At 46.9% G+C, this 21,417-nt stretch overlaps 1 protein-coding gene across 2 annotated transcripts in view; it reads left to right on the top strand.

Annotated features, from left to right (window-relative positions):
- Positions 1 to 21,417, top strand: part of LOC137545010 (stomatin-like) — a 36,123-nt gene that overhangs the window by 7,006 nt on the left and 7,700 nt on the right. For both annotated transcript variants that reach the window (XM_068266121.1, XM_068266122.1), the window contains exons 2-6: positions 392 to 508; positions 3,211 to 3,308; positions 10,757 to 10,826; positions 13,301 to 13,383; positions 19,707 to 19,910. In XM_068266121.1, coding sequence (XP_068122222.1) covers positions 439 to 508; positions 3,211 to 3,308; positions 10,757 to 10,826; positions 13,301 to 13,383; positions 19,707 to 19,910 — 525 coding nt within the window. In that variant the 5' untranslated portion in view covers positions 392 to 438. The remainder of the gene's footprint in view (positions 1 to 391; positions 509 to 3,210; positions 3,309 to 10,756; positions 10,827 to 13,300; positions 13,384 to 19,706; positions 19,911 to 21,417) is intronic.

Raw genomic sequence — 21,417 nt, 5'->3', positions numbered from 1 at the left:
CTTTATTAAAAAGTCATTGCTAATAATGGCATTTGTTAACGTCGTCAGCTGAAGAAACACGTAATTCGATTCCAGTGGAGATGGTCATTCTCCTATGAGGGGATGATCCATGTTCGTGTCATCTACTGTCATTAAATAATAATGCCAAAGCTTACGTTACCAAAGCTGTCATTGGTATGAATATGATATCTTAGTTACAGTGTGCTGTTTGTTTACCCATTCTCCATAGTGTCAGCATAGGTAAGTTCTCTGGGAGACCTCCGTACATTCCACAACTTGTGACTATATCCAGTAGCGTGGACACCACACTCAGCACGTCTTAGGGGAACATCTAGGTTGGTTTTGAAGCTGTCTAAGAATTCAGTCTGAATGAGTGATGATTGTGTTCCAGAACCTCCCAGCCTGATCTGCATTCCGACAAATAGAATCTACCCAAGCATGGAGGAAATCTATAATGGGGAAAAGCCAGGGGGATCTGCGGAGGCTCAGAAATCGGAGACAGATCCTGGTAAGATATCTCTTTTCTTGTCTTCTTTCTACTGAGTGATTATACATAATTGGTCTAATTAGAAAAAAAACCTGAGGTGAATGTAAGCTGATGAGATAAACTATTGCAGTGTTCTCCTCAGAAATGTTTCCTAGCTAGGTGGCATGAAAAAGTAGCCGGTTGGGGTGTGATGAGGGAATACAGAGTCGGCACAACTCTGCTTACAGCATATTAGGAGATGGATGAGGAGGTGAGCTGATGACAGACGGGTGCTCACCAAAATTAGAGCCTGGGGGAGAACACTGAATTGTATCCATTCCTGGTACTGGGTTTGGTGTTTTAATCCAGGACCACATAGTTCGGCACCCAAACAGATGCATTCAGCACCATTTCAGCACTGGACAGCAGGACAGGGTGCCTTTCATTTAGCACCAAAACTTCCTCTATCCAAGCTGGAAGGAAGACATATTGGAGTCAAATGAAAGGCACCCTGTCTTGCTGTTCCATGCTGAAATTGTGCTAAATGTATCTGTTTGGGTGCCGAACCATGTGGTCCTGAATTAGAACACACATACTACCTCCTACTCCTCAGGCTCCTTTCACACTGGGAAAGTTGTATTGCGGTGCATTACCCTTTTTTCCCACAGGTTGACGCTAGGGCAATGAAAGTCTATGGGGCCTTTCACACTGGATATGATGCGATGTGCCAGAAGTGGTGCATCTTCCACAAGAGCATCCATGCATTGTCGGGCGACACGTGCGCTGACATGCGGCAGCTTTTTTCAAATTTTTTTTTGCGTCAGCGGTGCTGCACGCATGTGCGTAAGCATATTTTTAAATACACTTCATTCCAGGCACAGGGAGTGCTAGAAAGTCTTAGGGCTCTTTCACATTAGGGCAGACTTTGTGCGTTAACGCAAACGGCAGCCGTTTGCGTTAACCAAGGTAAGATGAAAGTCCGTAGACTTTCATTTTACCTTTCACATTCGACGCTGCGATTCGATGCGTTGCGGTTCCGACGCACCCGGGCGCAGTTTTTCCTCCAACGCACCCGCGAGCCGGCGTTTTCCGTCGGGTTTAATTACCAGCTACCGCCGCTGATTGCGTCGCACCGCAGATACCCGACGACACGCCGCAGGCAGACAACGCGTGCAGGAGAACGGCTCCTGTTTGCGTTGTCTGATGTGAAAGAGCCCTTACTTCCTGCCTGGCTGTCAGCTAGAAGGGGGATTACTGCATATTAACGCGGAAATCCCCAAAGGCTATTTTTAGCTTTGCAGTGTGATGCAATCATCCGATCTCACCGCTACCACCGGTTTGCAGTGTGAAACTGGCCTCAAAATGACTTTTTGAGAGTCCCACATTTTGCTTTACTGAGTTGTGGATGATAACATGATGGCAGGTCAACAGTTGAATAAAATATTATCCATTTCATTCCCCTGCTAAGAGCTACAGACTACCCACCAATCTCATGGTGAACCAAAACTCCTAGGAGTGTGTAAGGGGCTACAAAGAACAAAAAAAACCCTCTTACTAAAGCTGTTATGCAAAACCAATTAAACAGAAGATATTTGCAATAATTCAGGTTGTGGTGAGCACATGATGTCTCCCATGATGCATCACTGCTGAATATGCAAATCATCCTTTGTTGTCCCTGTAAACTAGCCACACCTCCCAAACTATTGGACTGCAATGACATGTCAGCTTGTTAATATTACAGAGCCAGACTAATCCAATATGCATACAGACTGATTCAGATTGGTTCATCATCATCAGTGCATGGCATGGATTAATGTGGCTCTATGGAGTAGGACCTGAAACACCCAGAGTTGCATATTACCCAGCAAGCTCATGGTGAACCAGAACTACTAGGAGTGTGTACAGGGCTACAAAGATCCAAAAAGCCCTCTTACTAAAATGTTATGCAAAACAAAAGTTTGCCTTCTTAAAACAGAAGGTATTTGCGATATTTCAGGTTGGAGTGAGCATTTGACAAGGACAACAAAGTATGATTTGCATATTCAGCAGTGATGCATCGTGGGAAACATCAAATGCTGAATTCAACCTGAATTATCACATTCCTGAACATCACAGCCTTCCCGCTCCTCTCTCAGTCCCCGTTCCAGGGCTGACTCCCCCGAAGCAGTATTCAACCAACTTGGTCAAACGCTGCTCTCTCCGCTGCTGAAAGGAGAATTTGGAAGTTTTTGGGAACCCGAGTCCCGAAGACGGGTCAATCCCCACTTCGCACTCACGAGCACCCTCTCTCGCACACTCGAGCTTACGCAGTATGGGGCTGCTTGGCTTCAGGAGGACTCAGCTCTTGATAACTTCCAAAGTGAGGAGAGAGGAGAGGAGCGGGAGGGCTCTATAGGACCAGAGCCTTCCCTCTCCTTAGGTAAGTGTCTGGCTGTTTTTGTTTTTGTTAAAATGATTCCCATTTGCTTTAAGAAGACAAACTTTTATTTTGCATTCCCCTGCTAAAGATTTCTAGGGTGAGTGAGTATTTAGCAGCTACTGCAAAAGTTTCAAAGAAGAGGGGAGATTGTTTTAAAAGGAACACAGGGATTTTGCCCCAAAAAATTGCATGTGATTTTCATGTTAATCAGGTAGATTTTTATGTAAATTAACTTTGTTTATATTCAGGGAAAAAATGCAAACTGATATGGCTACATAAAGTGCTCAGTGTTGTATCTACAATTATTATTATTATTATTTTTTAGGAAGCCAGGATATCGATTGTTTTGGATATGTACTCATCTTCTTTTCCTTCCTGTTGGTCCTTATTACGTTTCCCCTTTCAATATGGTCATGTATCAAGGTAAGGCTGATATTTGTAGTTCTTTAAAGCCATTTTCAAAGTCCAAGTTTAAAGGACACCAGAAGTGAGAGTGATATGGAGCCTTACATACTGTATTTATTTCCTACGTAATTTCCTGGTTGGAGTGTCAGCTCAGGCACACCCTCCTCCTGCACACTGATGGGAAGGAAGGGGTGGGGGGCGTAGTGGCAGTTCCGAAACATCTATCCCTCCCAGAATGCATTGTTCCTTGAAGGAAACTAATAAAATTCTCTAACTCTCATCTAAGTTAAGATGCTTAATTAACCACTTGCCGACCGCACGCTTATACCGTGCGTCGGCAAAGTGGCAGCTGCAGGACCAGCGACGCAGTACTGCATCGCCAGAGTGATATGGAGCGAGCGGCTGCTTCCTGTCAATTCACGGCGGGGGGCTCCGTGAATAGCCTGCGGGCCGCCGTTGGCGGCTCGCAGGCTAAATGTAAACACAAGCGGAAATAATCCGCTTTGTTTACATTGTACGGCGCTGCTGCGCAGCAGCGCCGTAAGGCAGATCGGCGATCCCCGGCCAATCAGCAGCCGGGGATCGCCGCCATGTGACAGGGGACGTCCTGTCACTGGCTGCACAGGACGGATAGCGTCCTGTGCAGCCCGGATCACGGGGGGGACAGGTATGAGAGGGAGGGGGGTGAATGTCGCCGCGGAGGGGGGCTTTGAGGTGCCCCCCCCCCGCAACTAGCCTGCACGCAGGAGCGATCAGACCCCCCCCCCCCTGCACATCATCCCCATAGGGGGGAAAAAAGGGGGGCGATCTGATCGCTCTGCGTGCACCCTGATCTGTGCTGGGGGCTGCAGAGCCCACCCAGCACAGATCACAACAAACAGCGCTGGTCCTTAAGGGGGGGTAAAGGGTGGGTCCTCAAGTGGTTAAGGGATGTGAGTTCTCTTCATGTTCTCTGTGGCACCTGTGGCCATCACAGGATTGGATGGGAGTTCTTGTCATGTTCTCTATTGCACCTGTAACCATCACAAGATAGCAAGAGAGTTCTCTTCATGCTCTCTAGGGCACTGTGACCTTGACAGGAACGGATAGGAGTTAGGTTAGGAGTATGTGGGAAGGTTTAAGGCCTCTTGCACACAGCACGCGATTCCGATTCAGATTCCGCTTTTTAATCAGTTTTTACATCCGATTCAGATTCTGATTTGCAGTGTGCAGGGAGCAAACTGCAAATCGGAATCTGAATCGGATGTAAAAATTGATTAGAAAACGGAACCTGAATCGGAATCACTTGCAGTGTGCAAGAGGCCTTAAAGAGACTCCGTAACAAAAATTGCATCCTGTTTTTTATCATCCTACAAGTTCCAAAAGCTATTCTAATGTGTTCTGGCTAACTGCAGCACTTTCTACTAACACAGTCTCTGTAATAAATCAATGTATCTTTCCCCTGTCAGACTTGTCGGCCTGTGTCTGGAAGGCTGCCAAGTTCTTCAGTGTTGTGGTTCTGCTATGAACTCTCCTTTATGCACACTGCCTGTGTGTTATTTAGGATTAGAGCAGCTTCTCTCTTCTCTCTCTTATCTTTTACAAGCTGGATAAATCGTTCTCTGAGCTGACTGGGCTTTCACATACTGAGGAATTACAAACAAGGGCAAAGCTGTTTCCAGGAAGAAAAGAGCAGCCTGAAACTTCAGTGCATGGGGGAAAGAAACACACAAATGATCTCTTGAGATTCAAAAGGAAGGCTGTATACAGCCTGCTTGTGTATGGATGTATTTTCTATGTGTGGACATACTGTACATCAACCTACTTCCTGTTTTGGTGGCCATTTTGTTTGTTTACAAACAAACTTTTTAAAACTGTTTTTAACCACTTTTAATGCGGCGAGGAGCGGCGAAATTGTGACAGAGGGTAATAGGAGATGTCCCCTAACGCACTGGTATGTTTACTTTTGAGCGATTTTAACAATACAGATTCTCTTTAAGGTTAGGTGTGGGTGGTGTAGTGGACAGTGGTTAAGGTTAGGCGTATGGGGAGGGGTGGTCAGTTAAGGTTAGACATGTGGGGGGAGTGATTTAGGGCTTGGCATTGGCAGAGGGGTAGTTAGGGTTAGGGATGGGGGAGAGATTAAGTGTTAGGTTGGGGGGTGGTAAAGGTTAGGCAACGGCAGGGGGAGGGTTTGGTGTGAGAATAGGATTAGATTTAGTGGTAATCAATATTATCATACAGGTATTGTACTATCATTATTGCCACTTGAACTATGTTGAATTTTATAAATTTACCTTTAACTGTGTAGAATATTGGTAAATTTACTGATCACCTCTTTTTCATGCACATGTAAAAACCTGACAGAAGTTCCTAACCTCTACTCTCTTCAGGGTCAAACCAAGGATTTTCAAGGGGGGGGGGGTGTGCTTACTGACAGGATCTGACAATCATTTCCTAAATCTCCGATCTGTTCTGCATCGACAACATTATAGATATTACAGGCCTGTTTTTTTGGTAGCCACTCCCATCCCCAGCTGAACTGTTTTCTCAATTTCTAATTGAGAATCACTTCCATTTCAGCCATGGCAGCTATCATACCTATTTAAACGCTGCAAGAAGGTCACTTGTGGCCTAGGTCATTTGGTGCCATTTAATTCCTAAGTGCCATTTATTACAAAGTGCTTTGCAACAACTTACCAAGAATTTACCAAGAATTCACCCAGGAATTCAAACAGGATTCAACAGCCAAAGGACTCTGCTGGAAACTACTACTCTGCATCCACAACTGCCTCCAATGCTGTTGCTCAAAATGCCACTGCTGGACATATGTTGCACTACCAAGTAGACTCTTTATGTACACAGGTTTGCTTGCACTAACTGCATACTCATATAAACTGTTTAGGAGTTGGAAATTTCCTGCTGATAATCATTGACACTTACCATGTTTACTGCACTTTTTCTTATGTTCTGCCTGTCTGCAAACATCTACAAGTTGCATTGCAATATGCATCCTCCCAGTGTACCTCACTCCATATTCATTTCATCTGCTCTGCTTTGCTCACCTTACTCAGCTTCTCATGAACTGTTAGCTCTCCTGAAATCTCTCTCTCCCTCCAGCAGCTTAAAAACCTCACAAACATTTAAATCCCATTCACATTTGCTTACTCTCTCCCTCCTACTCTTACTTGCTGCTGGTGATATATCGCCTAACCCTGGGCCACAGCCTGCTGCCAGACAAGCATCCCCTGCTGACCCGCTTCACAGCCCTCTGTCCACAAACAACTTCAACACCCATCCTCGCCCCAACCTCATTTCCATCCATCCCACTCACAAGCACATGCTCCCCCTACCCTGCGGTCTCTGGAATGCCAGATCCGTCCGCAATAAACTTACAGAGGTCCACAACCTCTTCCTCTCCAAATCCCTCACCATCCTCGCACTCACTGAGACATGGCTCACCCCCTCTGACTCTGCCGCAGAGGCTGCCCTCTCATACGGGGGGCTTCACCTCAGTCACACCCCCAGACCAGACAACAGGACCGGGGGAGGGGTGGGTCTGCTCCTCTCCCCATCCTGCACATTCCGTGTCCTCACTCCACCTTCCTCCCTACAATTCACATCATTTGAGGCCCACACTATCCGCCTCTACAATCCCCTCCCAGCCATTGTTGCAGTCTTATACCGCCCTCCGGGCTCCACACGACAATTTCTCGACAACCTTGCCTCCTGGCTCCCACACACCCTCTCCTCTGACCTCCCCACCATCATCCTCGGGGATTTCAATATACCCATCAATGAAAGCAAGAACTCTGTTGCGACCCGGCTACTCACCATAGCCGACTCACATGGCCTAGTACAACACACCAACGCCCCCACTCACACTGCACGTCACACTCTCGACCTTATATTCACTAAATCCACCACCATTGCAGACCTCGACATCGCACCATTTCCACCCTCAGACCATTACCTTCTCGCCTTCAACCTCCTCACGGAAGGCACCTCCAAACTACCCGCCCACCCACCTGGTCGATGGCAGCGAGACCTACGCAAGCTCAACCCTGGCGTCCTTGCTGACTCCCTCCATGGCCTATCCTCCACTCTCCCCACCCTAACCTGTCCTAATCTTGCTGCAGCTCAGTATCACCAAATTCTCTCATCAGCCCTAGAGAAAGCTGCTCCACCAATATTCCGCCGCAACCGACCTCCTAACCCCCAGCCCTGGCGCACTACCGATACTCGCAACCTCCAGAGGGAAACACGCGCCACTGAACGAAAATGGCGGAAAACTCGACTAAACCAGGATTACCTACAGTACAAGACTAACCTGCAGCAGTTCCACACTGCCCTTGCTCATGCGAAGCAGGAATACTTTACCAAGCTCATCGGAGCACAAGCTTCCAATCCCCGGCGTCTTTTTAGCACCTTCAACTCCCTGCTTAAACCCACCCCCCCACCTTCTGTTTCCTCCCTCTCTGCCACAGATTTAGCCACCCACTTCACCAACAAAATAGTCTCCATCCGTCAGGAAATATCCAATCTTCAATCTTCACCTCCCACCTGCTCACAACCTACTCCTTCTCCACCCTATCCTCCCCTCACCTCCTTCACTCCTACTACCACTGAGGAGGTCAACCACCTACTGCAGACTTCCCATACCACTACCTCCCCCCTTGACCCTATCCCTTCTGATCTACTTCAGCCTCACTTCACGGATCTGGCCCCAGTCCTCACTACCATGTTTAACCTCTCCCTATCCACAGGCACCTTCCCCTCAGACTTCAAGCAGGCCACTGTACTGCCTCTGCTCAAGAAACCCTCCCTCGACCCCTCGCTACCCTCCAACTACCGCCCGATCTCCCTCCTCCCCTTCGCCTCAAAACTCCTTGAGCGTCTGGTTCACAAACGCCTGACCCAGTACCTCAATGCCAACTCACTACTAGACCCACTGCAATCTGGATTTCGGCCTGCCCACTCAACCGAAACGGCTCTCACCAAAGTGGTCAATGACCTTGCCTTAGCTAAAGCTGAAGGTAAATACACCATTCTCCTCCTCCTTGACCTTTCAGCAGCTTTTGATACAGTAGATCATCCCCTACTCCTCCAGTCCCTCCAATCCATGGGCATTCACGATCTCGCCCTGACCTGGCTTTCATCCTACCTCTCCAACCGCTCCTTCACGACCTCCTTCAATGAGTCCTCGTCCACCCCCAACCACCTCTCAGTGGGAGTCCCCCAAGGCTCGGTCCTTGGCCCCCTACTGTTCTCCCTATACACATCCTCCATTGGCAAGGTTATCTCCTCCATGGGTTTTAACTATCATCTGTATGCAGATGACACCCAAATCTATCTCCACACCCCTGACATATCCACCACTATCATGGACAAGGTCTCCTCCTGGATGTCCGCTAGGTTCCTAAAACTAAATCTAGACAAAACGGAATTTATGATCTTCCCACCCCGGTCATCCCTGGACCTCCCAGATGTGCAGGTCACTGTTAACCACACTACTATTCACCCTACCTCTCAAGCCCGCTGTCTGGGTGTCACCCTGGACTCCGCACTCTCCTTCACTCCCCACATCCAAAACCTCACAAAGTCCTGCAACTTCCACCTTCGTAACATCTGTAAGATTCGCCCTTTCCTGACCCCTGCCACCACCAAACTCCTCATCCATGCCCTCATAATTTCCCGCCTCGACTACTGCAATGCCCTTCTGTCTGGACTCCCTAAGACCCGAATAGCCCCACTGCAGTCCATCATGAATGCGGCTGCCAGAATTATCCACTCCTCCCATCGCTCCACCAGGGCGGCTCCCCTCCGTGAATCCCTCCACTGGCTTCCTATCCAGTCCAGAATCAGATTCAAGATATTGTGTCTGACCTACAAATCCATCCACAAAACCTGTCCAACCTACATTTCTGATCTTACTCAGAGATACACACCAAGCCGCTCACTCCGCTCCTCCAATGAACTTCGCCTGACCGTCCCCCGCATCACCCAGTCCCATGCACGCCTCCAAGACTTCTCAAGAGCCGCTCCGACACTATGGAACTCCCTACCTCCACCCATTAGGGCAGCCCCCTCCTTCAACACCTTCAAGAAGGCCCTTAAAACTCACCTTTTCACTCTGGCCTACCACCCCTCACAATTGCTCTAAACCCACAGCCGAACTCTGGTCCCCTACATCTCGTGTCCCTACCTCTCCCTCTAGATTGTAAGCCTTTGGGCAGGGTCCTCACTCCTTTTGTGTCCTACCTGATCATGCACCTCTATTACTGTGCACCCATGCTATGCATTTGAGTGAACCTAACTTGCCTAACTCCATGCTCCCATCCAGTGACTGACTAAGCATTACCTTGTACTCATACTGTGCTGTGTGATCTGGTTTTCTTGTATTCCTGTATTGTCATATTGCTGTTTGTCACCCCTAAATATTGTCTGTAACCTAAATTAATGTCCAGCGCTGCGTAATATGTTGGCGCTTTATAAATACAACAAATAAATAAATAAATAAATAATAGATAAGGAGCAGTTTGGATACAGATAATGACAGCTGACATTGGTAATGAAGGGGAAAGTGAAGCAGTCACACAGCAGGGCACAGGGCTGTGCTCATACCTGGCTCTGTTAAGTTCCCCAGAGCTGCTCCATGCTCTGTACACACACTACTGCTCCTTGCTCTGTACACACACTGCTGCTCCTTGCTCTGTACACACACTGCTGCTCCATGCTCTGTACACACACTGCTGCTCCATGCTCTGTACACACACTGCTTCTCCATACTCTGTACACACGCTGCTGCTCCATGCTCTGTCCACACACTACTGCTCCTTGCTCTGTACACACACTGCTGCTCCATGCTCTGTACACACACTGCTGTTCCATGCTCTGTACACACACTGCTACTACATCCAAAGTCAACTGTAGCCGGAAAAGAAAGGTGGCAGTGCTGTGAGCTGCAAATACCTGCAGATATTCTGGTGTCTCAACTTGTGTCTGTTCCCAGACACTGCGCCGGCCCTGGTCTGAGGGGGGATTCTGGGCAGCTGTAACCCCTCCCCCCGTGTTTGCCTATTCTCTTATAGCTTATAAATCATTTTTATCTAGATTTTAACTGTAAGTTGCCTTCAAAATTCATTCTGAGACAATGGGGGGGGGGGGGGGGGGGGGTGTAAACAATTATACATACCTGGGGCTTCCTCCAGCCCCCTCCAGGATTATTGCTCCTTTGCCGTCCTCCTCCACCTCCTGGATCTTCTGCAGTAGGATCCGGAAAGCCCTTCGGTCTGGTGCGTATTGTGCATGAAGATCCTACAGAAGAAGCTACAGAAGATCCAGGAGGTGGAGAAGGATGATGAGGGAGTGATAAGCCTGGATAGGGGCTGGAGGAAGCCCCAGGTATGTATAATTATTTTACCCCTCTTCATCTCAGGTAAACAAATATCATCTCATTTATAAACGATAACTCTTTACATCATCAGATTGTGCAAGAATACGAGCGAGCTGTGATCTTCCGCCTGGGGAGAGTCCGGTCTGGCGCTAAGGGACCAGGTATGTATTGGAGCATGCATGTTGGTGTGGTGGCCGGATAGTGTAATGGTTAAAGCTAATGGGAATCCGTACTAAATAAAAAAGTCAGATACTCACCTAAGGAGAGGGAAGGCTCAGGTCCTAATGAGCCTCTCCTCTCCCGGTGCCCTCGGTGCTGCACTGGCTCCCCCGTTCAAGTCCCCCGCCGCGGGGACTTCGGAAGTCTTTGGGAGCCGAGTCTTCCCGAAAACAGGCGGCTCCATACTGCGCACAAGCGAGTGCGTTATAGAGGGTGCTCGCGCGTGCGTAGTGTAGAGTCTTCGGGAACACTCGGGCTCCCGAAGCATTTCCGAAGCCTCCCTTCGGCGGTGAAACCGCGATATTTGACTGAAACGGTCGAATACCTCTACGGGGGGGGGGGGGGGGTTGCAGGACAGCAGCGGGGGCCAGGACAGCAGTGGGGACCGGGAGAGGAGAGGGAATGCTCTATGGGACCCAGAGTCTCCCTCTCCGTAGGTGAGTATCTGACTTTTTTATTTCAGTATGGGTTCCTATTCACTTTAAGTACTCTGCCTCTGATACAGGAGCCCGGTTCAAGTTTCGGCTCTTCCTATTCAGTAAGCCGCCACCTATTCAGTAAGGAGTTCTTTGGGCAAGACTCCCTAACACTGCTACTGCCTACTGAGTGCGCTCTATTGGCTGCCTCGCAAGTGCTTTGAGTCCGACAGGAGAAAGGTGCTATACAAAAAAAGGGAAAAAAGGAATTATTCCACGCACAAGCTGGTTATAAAGCAGGGATAACACTAGTGTCTGTGGCCCTCACAAGCCTTTTGCTGCATGATACATGCATTTGTGTGCATTTTAGAGCAAGTTTTTTTTTTTTTTTTTTTTGCCATAGCCAATGATTTCAATGTGGAATTGCATCCATTGTGTGGAAAAGTAGTAGGCTGTATCTTTTTTCAACCCAAAAAGTGAGACACAGAGAGCCCAATATAGTGTAGTATGTACTGGGTAATAAAGGTGCGTGGAATGAGTATATGGAGTGCAGTATACTCACAAGTCAGGGTTAAAACATAGGCAACCACTGTAGATGCAGGTGGGAAATTAGACCTGTACCCACTCAGGATTAAGAAGTCACTCTCTGTAGATCAAGTGAAAGGGATAACACCCCTCCACCAAGGGTGGACTTGTACAACGTAGTATGAAAACAGATGCACCAAAATAATAAGAGTCTAAAATGTTTAAAAGTGAGGAGGTAGTGGTGGACTTACCTCCTCCGAGCAGACACAAGAGAATGTGTCAGAGGCACTTGGCATAGCACCAGACCTGCATTGTATATGCTACATCTTATTGCCTGAGGAAGCGGGACACTCCCGCGAAACGTGTTGTATTTTATTGGAGTATGTAAGTAAATTGTTAGGTGAAAATTGATCGGTATTTTCTTGTCTGCCCAGAGGAGGTAAGTCCACCACTACGTCTTGACTTTTAAACATTTTAGACTCTTTTATCCTTCTGGCGAGTCTGTTTTCATACTACTTTTTTCAACACAAAGCAGAATTTCAGATGCCTTCTGAAAACACAGTGGCCTCATCGAAAATCATTACATGGGTTTTTGCGTGCAATTTCATATTGTGGCAAAATGCTGCCAAACTGCACCAGTGTAATCCCTGCCTGTGACGTATTGTGTGTTTGTCAAATGGGATATAGTCCCAATGATCGGGAACACAGGGTAACACAGGGCCCACTGATGGATGTTGCTGGATATCATGTCTCACCCTTCACACTGAAAATATCAATAGTGTTGGAGTTTGAATTTGGAGTTTTGCTTTTGAAAACCTGCAGTTACCCCCGAGGATTTCAAATGCAGGAAGTGATGTACTTAGTCACTTCCTACATTTGAAGTGCGCATCGCGATCACTGTGTGCTGCTGGCAGCTCTTCTGTGTTCTGGTGGCTGCTGATCTGAGGTCTGCAAGAGCACTGAGGTGGCCACTAATGATCCAATCTTTTTCATCCAATTTTACCAAATCTATGTAGTATAAATTTAGTGAATATATTGAATGAATAATTTAGGCAATTACCTTTATATTACATAAAAATGGTAAGATTAGATGAAAAATATTGGATCATTTAGTGGCCACCATTACGGAGACTGGCACCGCAGCACATAGGAGGAAAAAGGAGAAGAGGTGGTTATGGGAGTTGTGTGTGTGTGTGTGTGTGTGTGTGTGTGTGTGTGTGTGTGTGTGTGTGTGTGAGGGGGGGGGGGGGGGGGAGGTGGTATGAGATCAACACATACACTCATTTGTACAGAGCTAGCAGTGACAGAGGTCCAATCAATATTCTTGATAGATTTTGATCCAATATCGAGTGGTGCAGGTAGATCAGGGAAATTACTTCAGTGTTTGCCATGGGCGCCATTTTAAACAGATACGCCAATGCTGGCTAGTAAAAGCCAGCATTGTTTTTTGATTAATCTCATATTTTGTGTTGAAGGGATTTTCTGGATATTGCCATGCACAGATGACTTTTGCCGACTTGATTTGAGAACAGTGTCATTCGCTGTCCCTCCGCAGGAAGTGAGTAACCGCTAAATATGTGTGTGTTTTATATTTAAGTCTATTAATAAGAGTTTTTTGATATATTGAAATAATACTGTTCTGCCTTTAAAGCATTATGTACTGTATAAACAAGAAGTTATAAATCAGGATGATAACCCCATTTAGATGGTCTGTTTGAATTAAAGTGAACCTAAAGCCACAGAAAAAAAATGAGATGAACTCACCTGGGGCTTCCCTCAGCCCTCTGCAGCCGATCGGTGCCCTCGCAGCTCCGCTCCGATGCATCTGCACCCGCCGGCGAACACTTCCGGTTTGGCCGTCACCGGCCGACAGGCATGGGAACGCGAGTGATTGTTCGCGTTCCCAGCCTGTATATCGCCCCCTATTATTATTATTATTATTTTTTATTTATATAGCGCCAACATCTTCCGTAGCGCTGTACATAGTACAAACAAATAATGGGGAACAAATATACATAAGAAATACAAGACACTGTACAGTCATGACATTGAATAGAATAAATACAGATACATACATAGTTGATATGTAGTTGGTACATATACATATGTTAAAATTACAGCAGTATGAGAAACACTAGGAGGAGGTCCCTGCCCTTGCGAGCTTACAATCTATTGCGGCCAGAAAACGCGAGTGATTGTTCGCGTTCCCAGCCTGTATATCGCCCCCTATGCTGCTATTGCGGCCAGAAAACGCGAGTGATTGTTCGCGTTCCCAACCTGTATATCGCCCCCTATGCTGCTATTGCGGCCTCCTGGCCGCAATAGCAGCATAGGGGGCGATATATAGGCTGGGAACGCGAACAATCACTCGCGTTCCCATGCCTGTCGGCCGGTGACGGCCAAACCGGAAGTGTTCGCCGGCGGGTCCAGGCGCATCGGAGCGGAGCTGCGAGGGCACCGATCGGCTGCAGGGGGCTGAGGGAAGCCCCAGGTGAGTTCATCTCATTTTTTTCTGTGGCTTTAGGTTCACTTTAAGGCATCTTAATGACATGTATTTATGCTTGAAAAAAATATCTGTTTTCCCTTTTGATGTTGCATGTATAAAGCTGTCTGTACCACCAGCCTGCAAACTAACAGGATATAAGCCCGACGAAGGCTGCAAGGCCGAAAGCTTGCTTATTTTTATTCATTTTTAGTTAGCCAATAAATGATATCATCCTGATTTATAACTTCTTGCTTTTACTGATGGCTAACACGGTACAATACCCTACTGCTAGTACTGTATAAAGTGTTTCCATTTGGACAGCGGCGCTTGTGGCAATGAAACAGCGCTCCTGACATCTAGTGGCCATTTTGCATAATACCTTAGAGCACAAGATCCATCATCTACTGTAGTCTCACCTACAATTTTGTTGTTTCATCATAGCAAGGTATTTTCAGATCTTACCTCGACCTGAGCAGGATATAACACTTGAATCGCTTCAGAACTATAAAGGCCCGTACTCTCTGGTAGATGAATCAGGGAACATTCAGCGACGCGATCCGACGAACAAGCGCTTCCCGATCCATCTTCCTACCAGCAGGAACATGCAATGTCACGCGACGGCATATGACGGAAGCAACTGAAAGTTTAACCACTTCAGCGCCCGGGGACAGTATATCTATCTACGCCCCGCCAGACTTCACTTTTGGGCCCTGGGAGTAGATATACGCATCCCCGCCGCCACCGCCGCTCTCTGCGCTCCCGCTCACTTTTGGGCGCTTACGCGCTCGTTCACGCCGATGCCCATTCGCCTGGAGATCAATGATAGGGAACACAGTCGCTGGCTTCCATGAAAAGCCGTGATCATTCTGAAAAAAAAATGTTACACATCCACTTCCTGTAAGCGTACATAGTAACCTCTACTGGTATTGACAAATCCATCCAAGCAGTGAGCTCATGTTCAAGCCCCTAAACTATTACTATTTTATAAGATTTTTTTTTCCCTGTAGCCCCAAAATAGTGTAGACATAACTGGGACCAGGCCTTTGCCCAAGGCAGAGATTGTAGAATTGGCCCCACCCATCCCTTAGCTAACCCATGTCAGACCAATAACATTCCACAGTAGACTAAAATTAGCAGCCTGCACCCATCCACAAGAAGTCTGTCAGCACAGAAACGTAAAATTTAGGTGCTTTTGAAGCTGAAAGCTATCAGTTCTCAGATGTGGCTGAGTATCAGGTGAGAGCATTAGGTGAAGGTTCAGTAATCCCTGTAGCCTGTAGTGTTGGTTAAAACATTTCTTTGTTGCAGCTGATACACATCCTGCAATAAATCTGCAGTGTATCTACTTCCTGCTTTCATGGAAGCAGACATATTGTTAACATCCTATGCTTTCAAATTAGCCTCTCTGCCATGACAGTCAGTTGACACAGCTGAGGAATCACATTTCAACTTGTGATTAGACACAGATGAGGGGGAATTAGACAGGCTAAACTCTCTAAATACATACAGGGTGCATTTCTTTATGTTTTCATTCTGTCCTGTGCAAGAGTTCCACTTGAGCTATTCATCTCTGCCAACTCCTGGTATACCAGTTTGTGGTTCATTAGTATTAAACAAGAGGCAGAGCACAGTAATAAATGAGTTCCTGCCAGAGCCAGATCATTCATAAGGCAGTTACCTAGGGCCTGGAGAGAGTCTAGGGGCCTGCCTCCACCAAATCTTACTAAAAAAGTCAGGTTATCATCAGCGGTTGGCAAAAACTGCTATGACGGTAGGTCGCTGTTTTCGCTCCTCTGCCATGATCTAGGAAAAGCCGTAATCCATACATCAGAACTTTTTGGGATAATAAGAGGGATATCTCTAATCACTCTGCGACCGCCTAACGCAGGAAGTTGGCCACAGAATGGCTTCTTCATTCCTCGATCACACCAGGGGGCATGATCTGGTGAGGAGCGAGATTTGCAGGGAATGAGCGCTCGCACGCGTTCCCTGTAGTAAACAGAACAGGGCCACCACAATCAGCCTGCCAGTCACGATTGGAGCTGGCAGGCTGATTTTACCAGGGAAAACCCAAATACATATGTGTACAGCGCTGCGATCAAGCGCAGTGCTGTACAGGGGACAGCCCTGTCACTTAACTGTCCATCCTCACAATCTAATCCCTATCATAGGCTGATGCCTATGTATACACAGTGTAGTGTATGGATCGCAGTCTAGGGCCAATTTAAGGGGAAGGGGGTATAAAAGAAAGAGGTTTTTTTTAAATAAAAAATAGATTTTTTTATGAATACATTTTTGTAAAAAAATTGTAGCAGCAATCAGAGACCACTAAAAGACTGCTCTATCAGTGGGAAGAAAAGGAGGTAAAATTCATTTTGGTGCCAAGTTGTATGACCAAGAAATAAATTGTTAAATTTGCAAAGTGCTGAATTGCAAAATATGGCCTGGTCACTAGGGGGGGGGGGGGGGGGGGGGGGGGGGGGTGTGAGGGTAAGATATGCCGCTACCACACGTCCAGTCACACCCCTACCACACATCCAGTCACACCCCTGCCACACGTCCAGTCACACCCCTACCACACGTCCAGTCACACCCCTACCACACGTCCAGTCACACCCCTACCACATGTCCAGTCACACCCCTACCACACGTCCAGTCACACCCCTACCACAATCCTAGTCAAGCCCACTACAAACAATCCAAGAGGAAAAGGCATATTATCAGTGAAACCACGCTGGCCCTTTCCATCATCAGTACTGGCCCTTCATATCAACATTTAAACCGGAAGTGAGAGGCATATGGATGCTGCCATTAAGGGCCGGAGCTACCATAGGAAAAGATGGGCAGTTGCCCCCGGGCCCCAGAGCCTGTAGGGGCCCCCAAGTTGTCCCTCTCCCATCTTAACTGAGTCTGTTAAGTTGGGAGGTGATTGGGGGAGGATCAGCAGCCAGCTCAGGGGCCAAGGAGGGAAGTTTGGCTGCAACAAAGGGCTTCTAATGACGCTTTTTGGTCGGGGGGTGTCTGTTGGGGGGCCCCCAGGCTAATTTTGCCCTAGGGCCCAATTGTTACTTGAACCGGCCCTGCTTCCATCTCTGTTCGCTTATAAACAATGCCAGCTGTCTGGCTGTCATGCTGAGCTTTAAGACCATACACTGGCCGATGTGGGCATTAGATAGATCCCTCTCTGATAGTTATCTGATCAGAAAGGAATCCATTTGCTTGAATCATTCCACGCACTACACACAGATCTTCAATCGATTTCAGCAAAAATCTTTGAAAATCTGGGCAAGCCTGCTGGGTCTCCCAGTAAGTGCCCCCCCTTCCCCCAGGTGTAGCTCACCTGTCTGCCACATGGTCCTGGTCTCTGCTCTCCCCGCCCAGAGGTGTAACTACAGGGAAGCAGCACCCGCAAGCTTTAAGAGGGCCCCAACTACTACTTGACGCCCTCCAAAAAAGCATGCCTCCCAACTTTTTGAGATAAGAAAGAGGGACATTTAAGCCACACCCCTGATCACGCCCCCATCACAACCCTAGTCACTCATACCATAAAGATTTAATCAGAAAAATGTTGTTTTATAATTCAAACCACACTGGTCCTTTCTATCCTGGTTTATTTTCCTTCATATTAATATTTGAAAGTAAAAAATATATCGATTTAAAGGATGAGAATAATGTCAATTAAACACATTTTTTCAGTAGAAAAATACATATATTTACACAGGCCTAGTGCACACCAAAAACCGCTAGCAGATCCACAAAACGCTAGCGGCTTTTGAAGCGTTTTTTCTTATTATTATGAAGCATTTTGCTAGCGTTTTGCGGTTTTGTGTAGCGTTTTTTACTTAAAGTGAAGCGTTTTTGGTAGCGGTTTTGTGTCTGCAGATTACAAATAATGTTACAGTAATAGCTGTTACTGAACAGCTACTGTAACAACAACGCCTGGAAAACCGCTCTTATCTAGCGTTTTATCAAGCGTTTTGCGTTTTTCCTATACTTAACATTGGAGGCAGAAACGCCTCTGAAATCCAAAAAATGCTGCAGCCCGGGAGTTTGCGTTTCAGCTAAAACCGACCCGCTCTGGTGTGCACCAGCCCATTGAAATACATTACCTAAGCGTTTCCTCAGCCGCAAGCGTTCCTAAAATTGCAACCGAACCGCTCTGGTGTGCACTAGGCCATAGAGCTGTACATGAGTCCTGAAAGAGGGACAAGTTAGGAAGAAAGAGGGACAGAGGGATTTGGTTCCAAAAGAGGGACAGTTGGGAGCTATAAAAAAAGGGGTCCATTCATCAGATCAGGTGTTTTGTGGCTACGCTTGCAATGGGTGTGAAGATTACGATGTCCACACTTGTTTTATGACCCTTGTGAGATGGGCCCCATTCTATGAGGGTCGAAGAAAACTGTGTGAACATTGGGGGGGGGGGGGACACATGTCCCTGATGCTGCTGTTTCTTCACTCCCGAGTCTCCCGGCACATGTGTGATGTAATGCAGAGGACAGACACTAGGGGCACTGTGGCACATACCTTATGGGACCACTAGAGGCCTCTGGTATTTGGGCTTCAGCATTTGAGATGTCACACAGGTCCTGGAGAGTGAAGAGAGGAAGATACAGCCAACGGGGAGAGAAGAGACCCAAACAGCACTGCAGACAGATGAGAAAAGCTTCTTCGGTTGTCGAATCAAACGCTGCTAGCAATGTGCTTCCGACCTGCCGCCGATCGACCAATATTTTCCATCCTGCCCAATCGACTAAATCAACCGATTTTGGCCGGAACTCAGTCGATCAGGAATCATTTGCGGCATCAATTTTTAGCAGATTCAATCAAATTATTAAATCGGAAGGATTTTTATGAAAGAAATCAGTAAGTGTATGGCCACCTTTAGATGTTTTAATCACACACCTGCAACAACCATGCAGCCAGTGGAGTTACACCAGAGTCGCAGCATCTGATCTCTACATGCTCATTCTGGGCCAATGACTGATAGTATTAGCGCATCAGCACAAAAGGCAGGCAACTGGCATTAGGGATGCTCAATAAGATGCAAATAATTTCGAATTGATGCAGCATTATGCACATTTTGTATGCAAATTTTTGTATGCAACATGAACCATTCAAATCCTGCTGAGGTGAAATTCGATTGGTCCATTTACAAGCTACATAAATTTGCATAATCCTGCATCAACTCGAAATTATTGCCATTAGCCTTTCCCAACTGGCATTGTTTATTACAGGATGAAAATGGCAGCCTCCGTATTCCTGTCACTTCAGGTTCCCTTTAAAAATAAGCAGTCCGTGTGTTTAGAGGATATTAATGAAGTTTCTAAAGCAGTTGAACACAATTATCTTGATCAAGTATTAAAAAAACTTAACTTTCTTACTCCTTTGTTTTGCAGGTTCTTACCAAAGATTCTGTGACCATCATGGTGGATGCGGTTGTCTTTTACCGTGTCTTCAATCCCATCATTACAGTAGTCAAAGTGGACAATGCCAACCAAGCAACTCAAATGTTGGCACAGACCACACTGAGAAATATGTTGGGAACCAAAAGCTTATCAGACATCTTGGTGGATCGAGAGGAGATGGCTGACGAGATGGAGGTAGGTAAAACCATTCCTATCTTTTAATGGAAATTTTTTGATTGGGTTCTTATTTTATGTGTTCTCCGTTACATCAGAATTTATAGGGTTTTATCACAATTAAAGCACACCTGCAAATGAGTCCAATCTGAGTGGGATTCCTGACCAGTCAGGTCCTAAATATATCCAAAGAAGTAAGAGTCATCGTCCCCACACACTCCAGATGGAGCACTCACCCTTATGTATTGACACTCTATGACAGGGATGTCAAACCGGTTCTTCGAGGGCCGAGGTCCTCACACATTTTTGTCACAGCTCAAATTAATTGATGGGTCTGAAGCAGGAAAGGTTTGTTCCATCAGATAGAACACATTCCTCTCTTTCTCAGTCCATCCTAAACACTAGCATGGATTTGGCCCTCCAGGCCTGGAGTTCGACACCTGTGCTCTATGAGATTGAGTCCACAGCGCATCTGGGGTAGTTGAGGCCTTCCCCTGCTTTTTACAGTCATTTCCACTCCTCTTCCAAGCTCAATTTGACCTTCATACGCAATTCACCTCAAATACAAACCTATTGCGCAAAACCTATACCTATACTCATTCGAGTAAAACCTTAATTAACGTCTTATTAAAATTAAGATTGATCAAGCTGCAGAGGCGTAGCTAGGGTTTTCAGCACCTGGGGACAAAGACCGGTTTTGTGCCCACCTCAGGATGAAATAGGCGTGGCCCTGCATCATGGTCATGGGTGAGGTCAAATGTACAAATGCTGTTTAGAAAGCCAGATGTTCCCCCTTCCCCCTCCTATAGATAGCCAGATGTACCCCCTGTTTAGATAGCCAGATGTTCCCCCTTCCCCTGTTCTGATAGCCAGATGTGCCCCCCCTTAAATAGCCAAATGTGCCCACCTTTAGACAGCCAGATGTGCCCCCTTTAACTAGCCAGATGTACCCCACTTTTTCTGCTGCTGTTAATGCTTCTGCACTACTCTGCAGAGGGAGCAAGAGAAGCAGAGGCACTTTGTGCATCTAGTGAGCCGAATCTCACACACTTGGGGTGCAGCGGTTGAGTTGAGTGTCCTCACAGTGCCTCACCTGGGGACATATGTCCACCCTTGCCCCCTATAGTTACGCCTCTGTCATGCTGACGACCTTTAAGACACGTGCTAAGTTTTAATGGGCTCAACCCTGATCGTGGGCCGTATGGCTGGCTCTCAGCTGCACCATCCAGCCGGGCTAGTGAGATGGATGAAGGAGGGCCCCTGGTGGCCTCCTCTGGTCCGGGGGGGCCCAGTGTGGTCGCAACCTTTGCATCCCCTATTTTTATATATAATTTTTTATTTTTTTTCTTCCCAATATGTCATCACTGTGTGTGCTCTTCAGGGGTTGGGGGTCTAGCAGATGAAGATCTTCATTAAGCTAGTAGGGAAACATATGTTTGGGATTTAAATCCGACATTCATTTTATACAGTGAGCACTGAGCAGCTGTTTCTCTAATGAACTATAGAGGCACGGTATATATTGTGCTGC

This window comes from Hyperolius riggenbachi, chromosome 2 (genome assembly GCF_040937935.1).
Source record: "Hyperolius riggenbachi isolate aHypRig1 chromosome 2, aHypRig1.pri, whole genome shotgun sequence".
Classification (NCBI taxonomy): domain Eukaryota; kingdom Metazoa; phylum Chordata; class Amphibia; order Anura; family Hyperoliidae; genus Hyperolius; species Hyperolius riggenbachi.
This window is presented reverse-complemented; position numbering and strand designations above follow the sequence as displayed.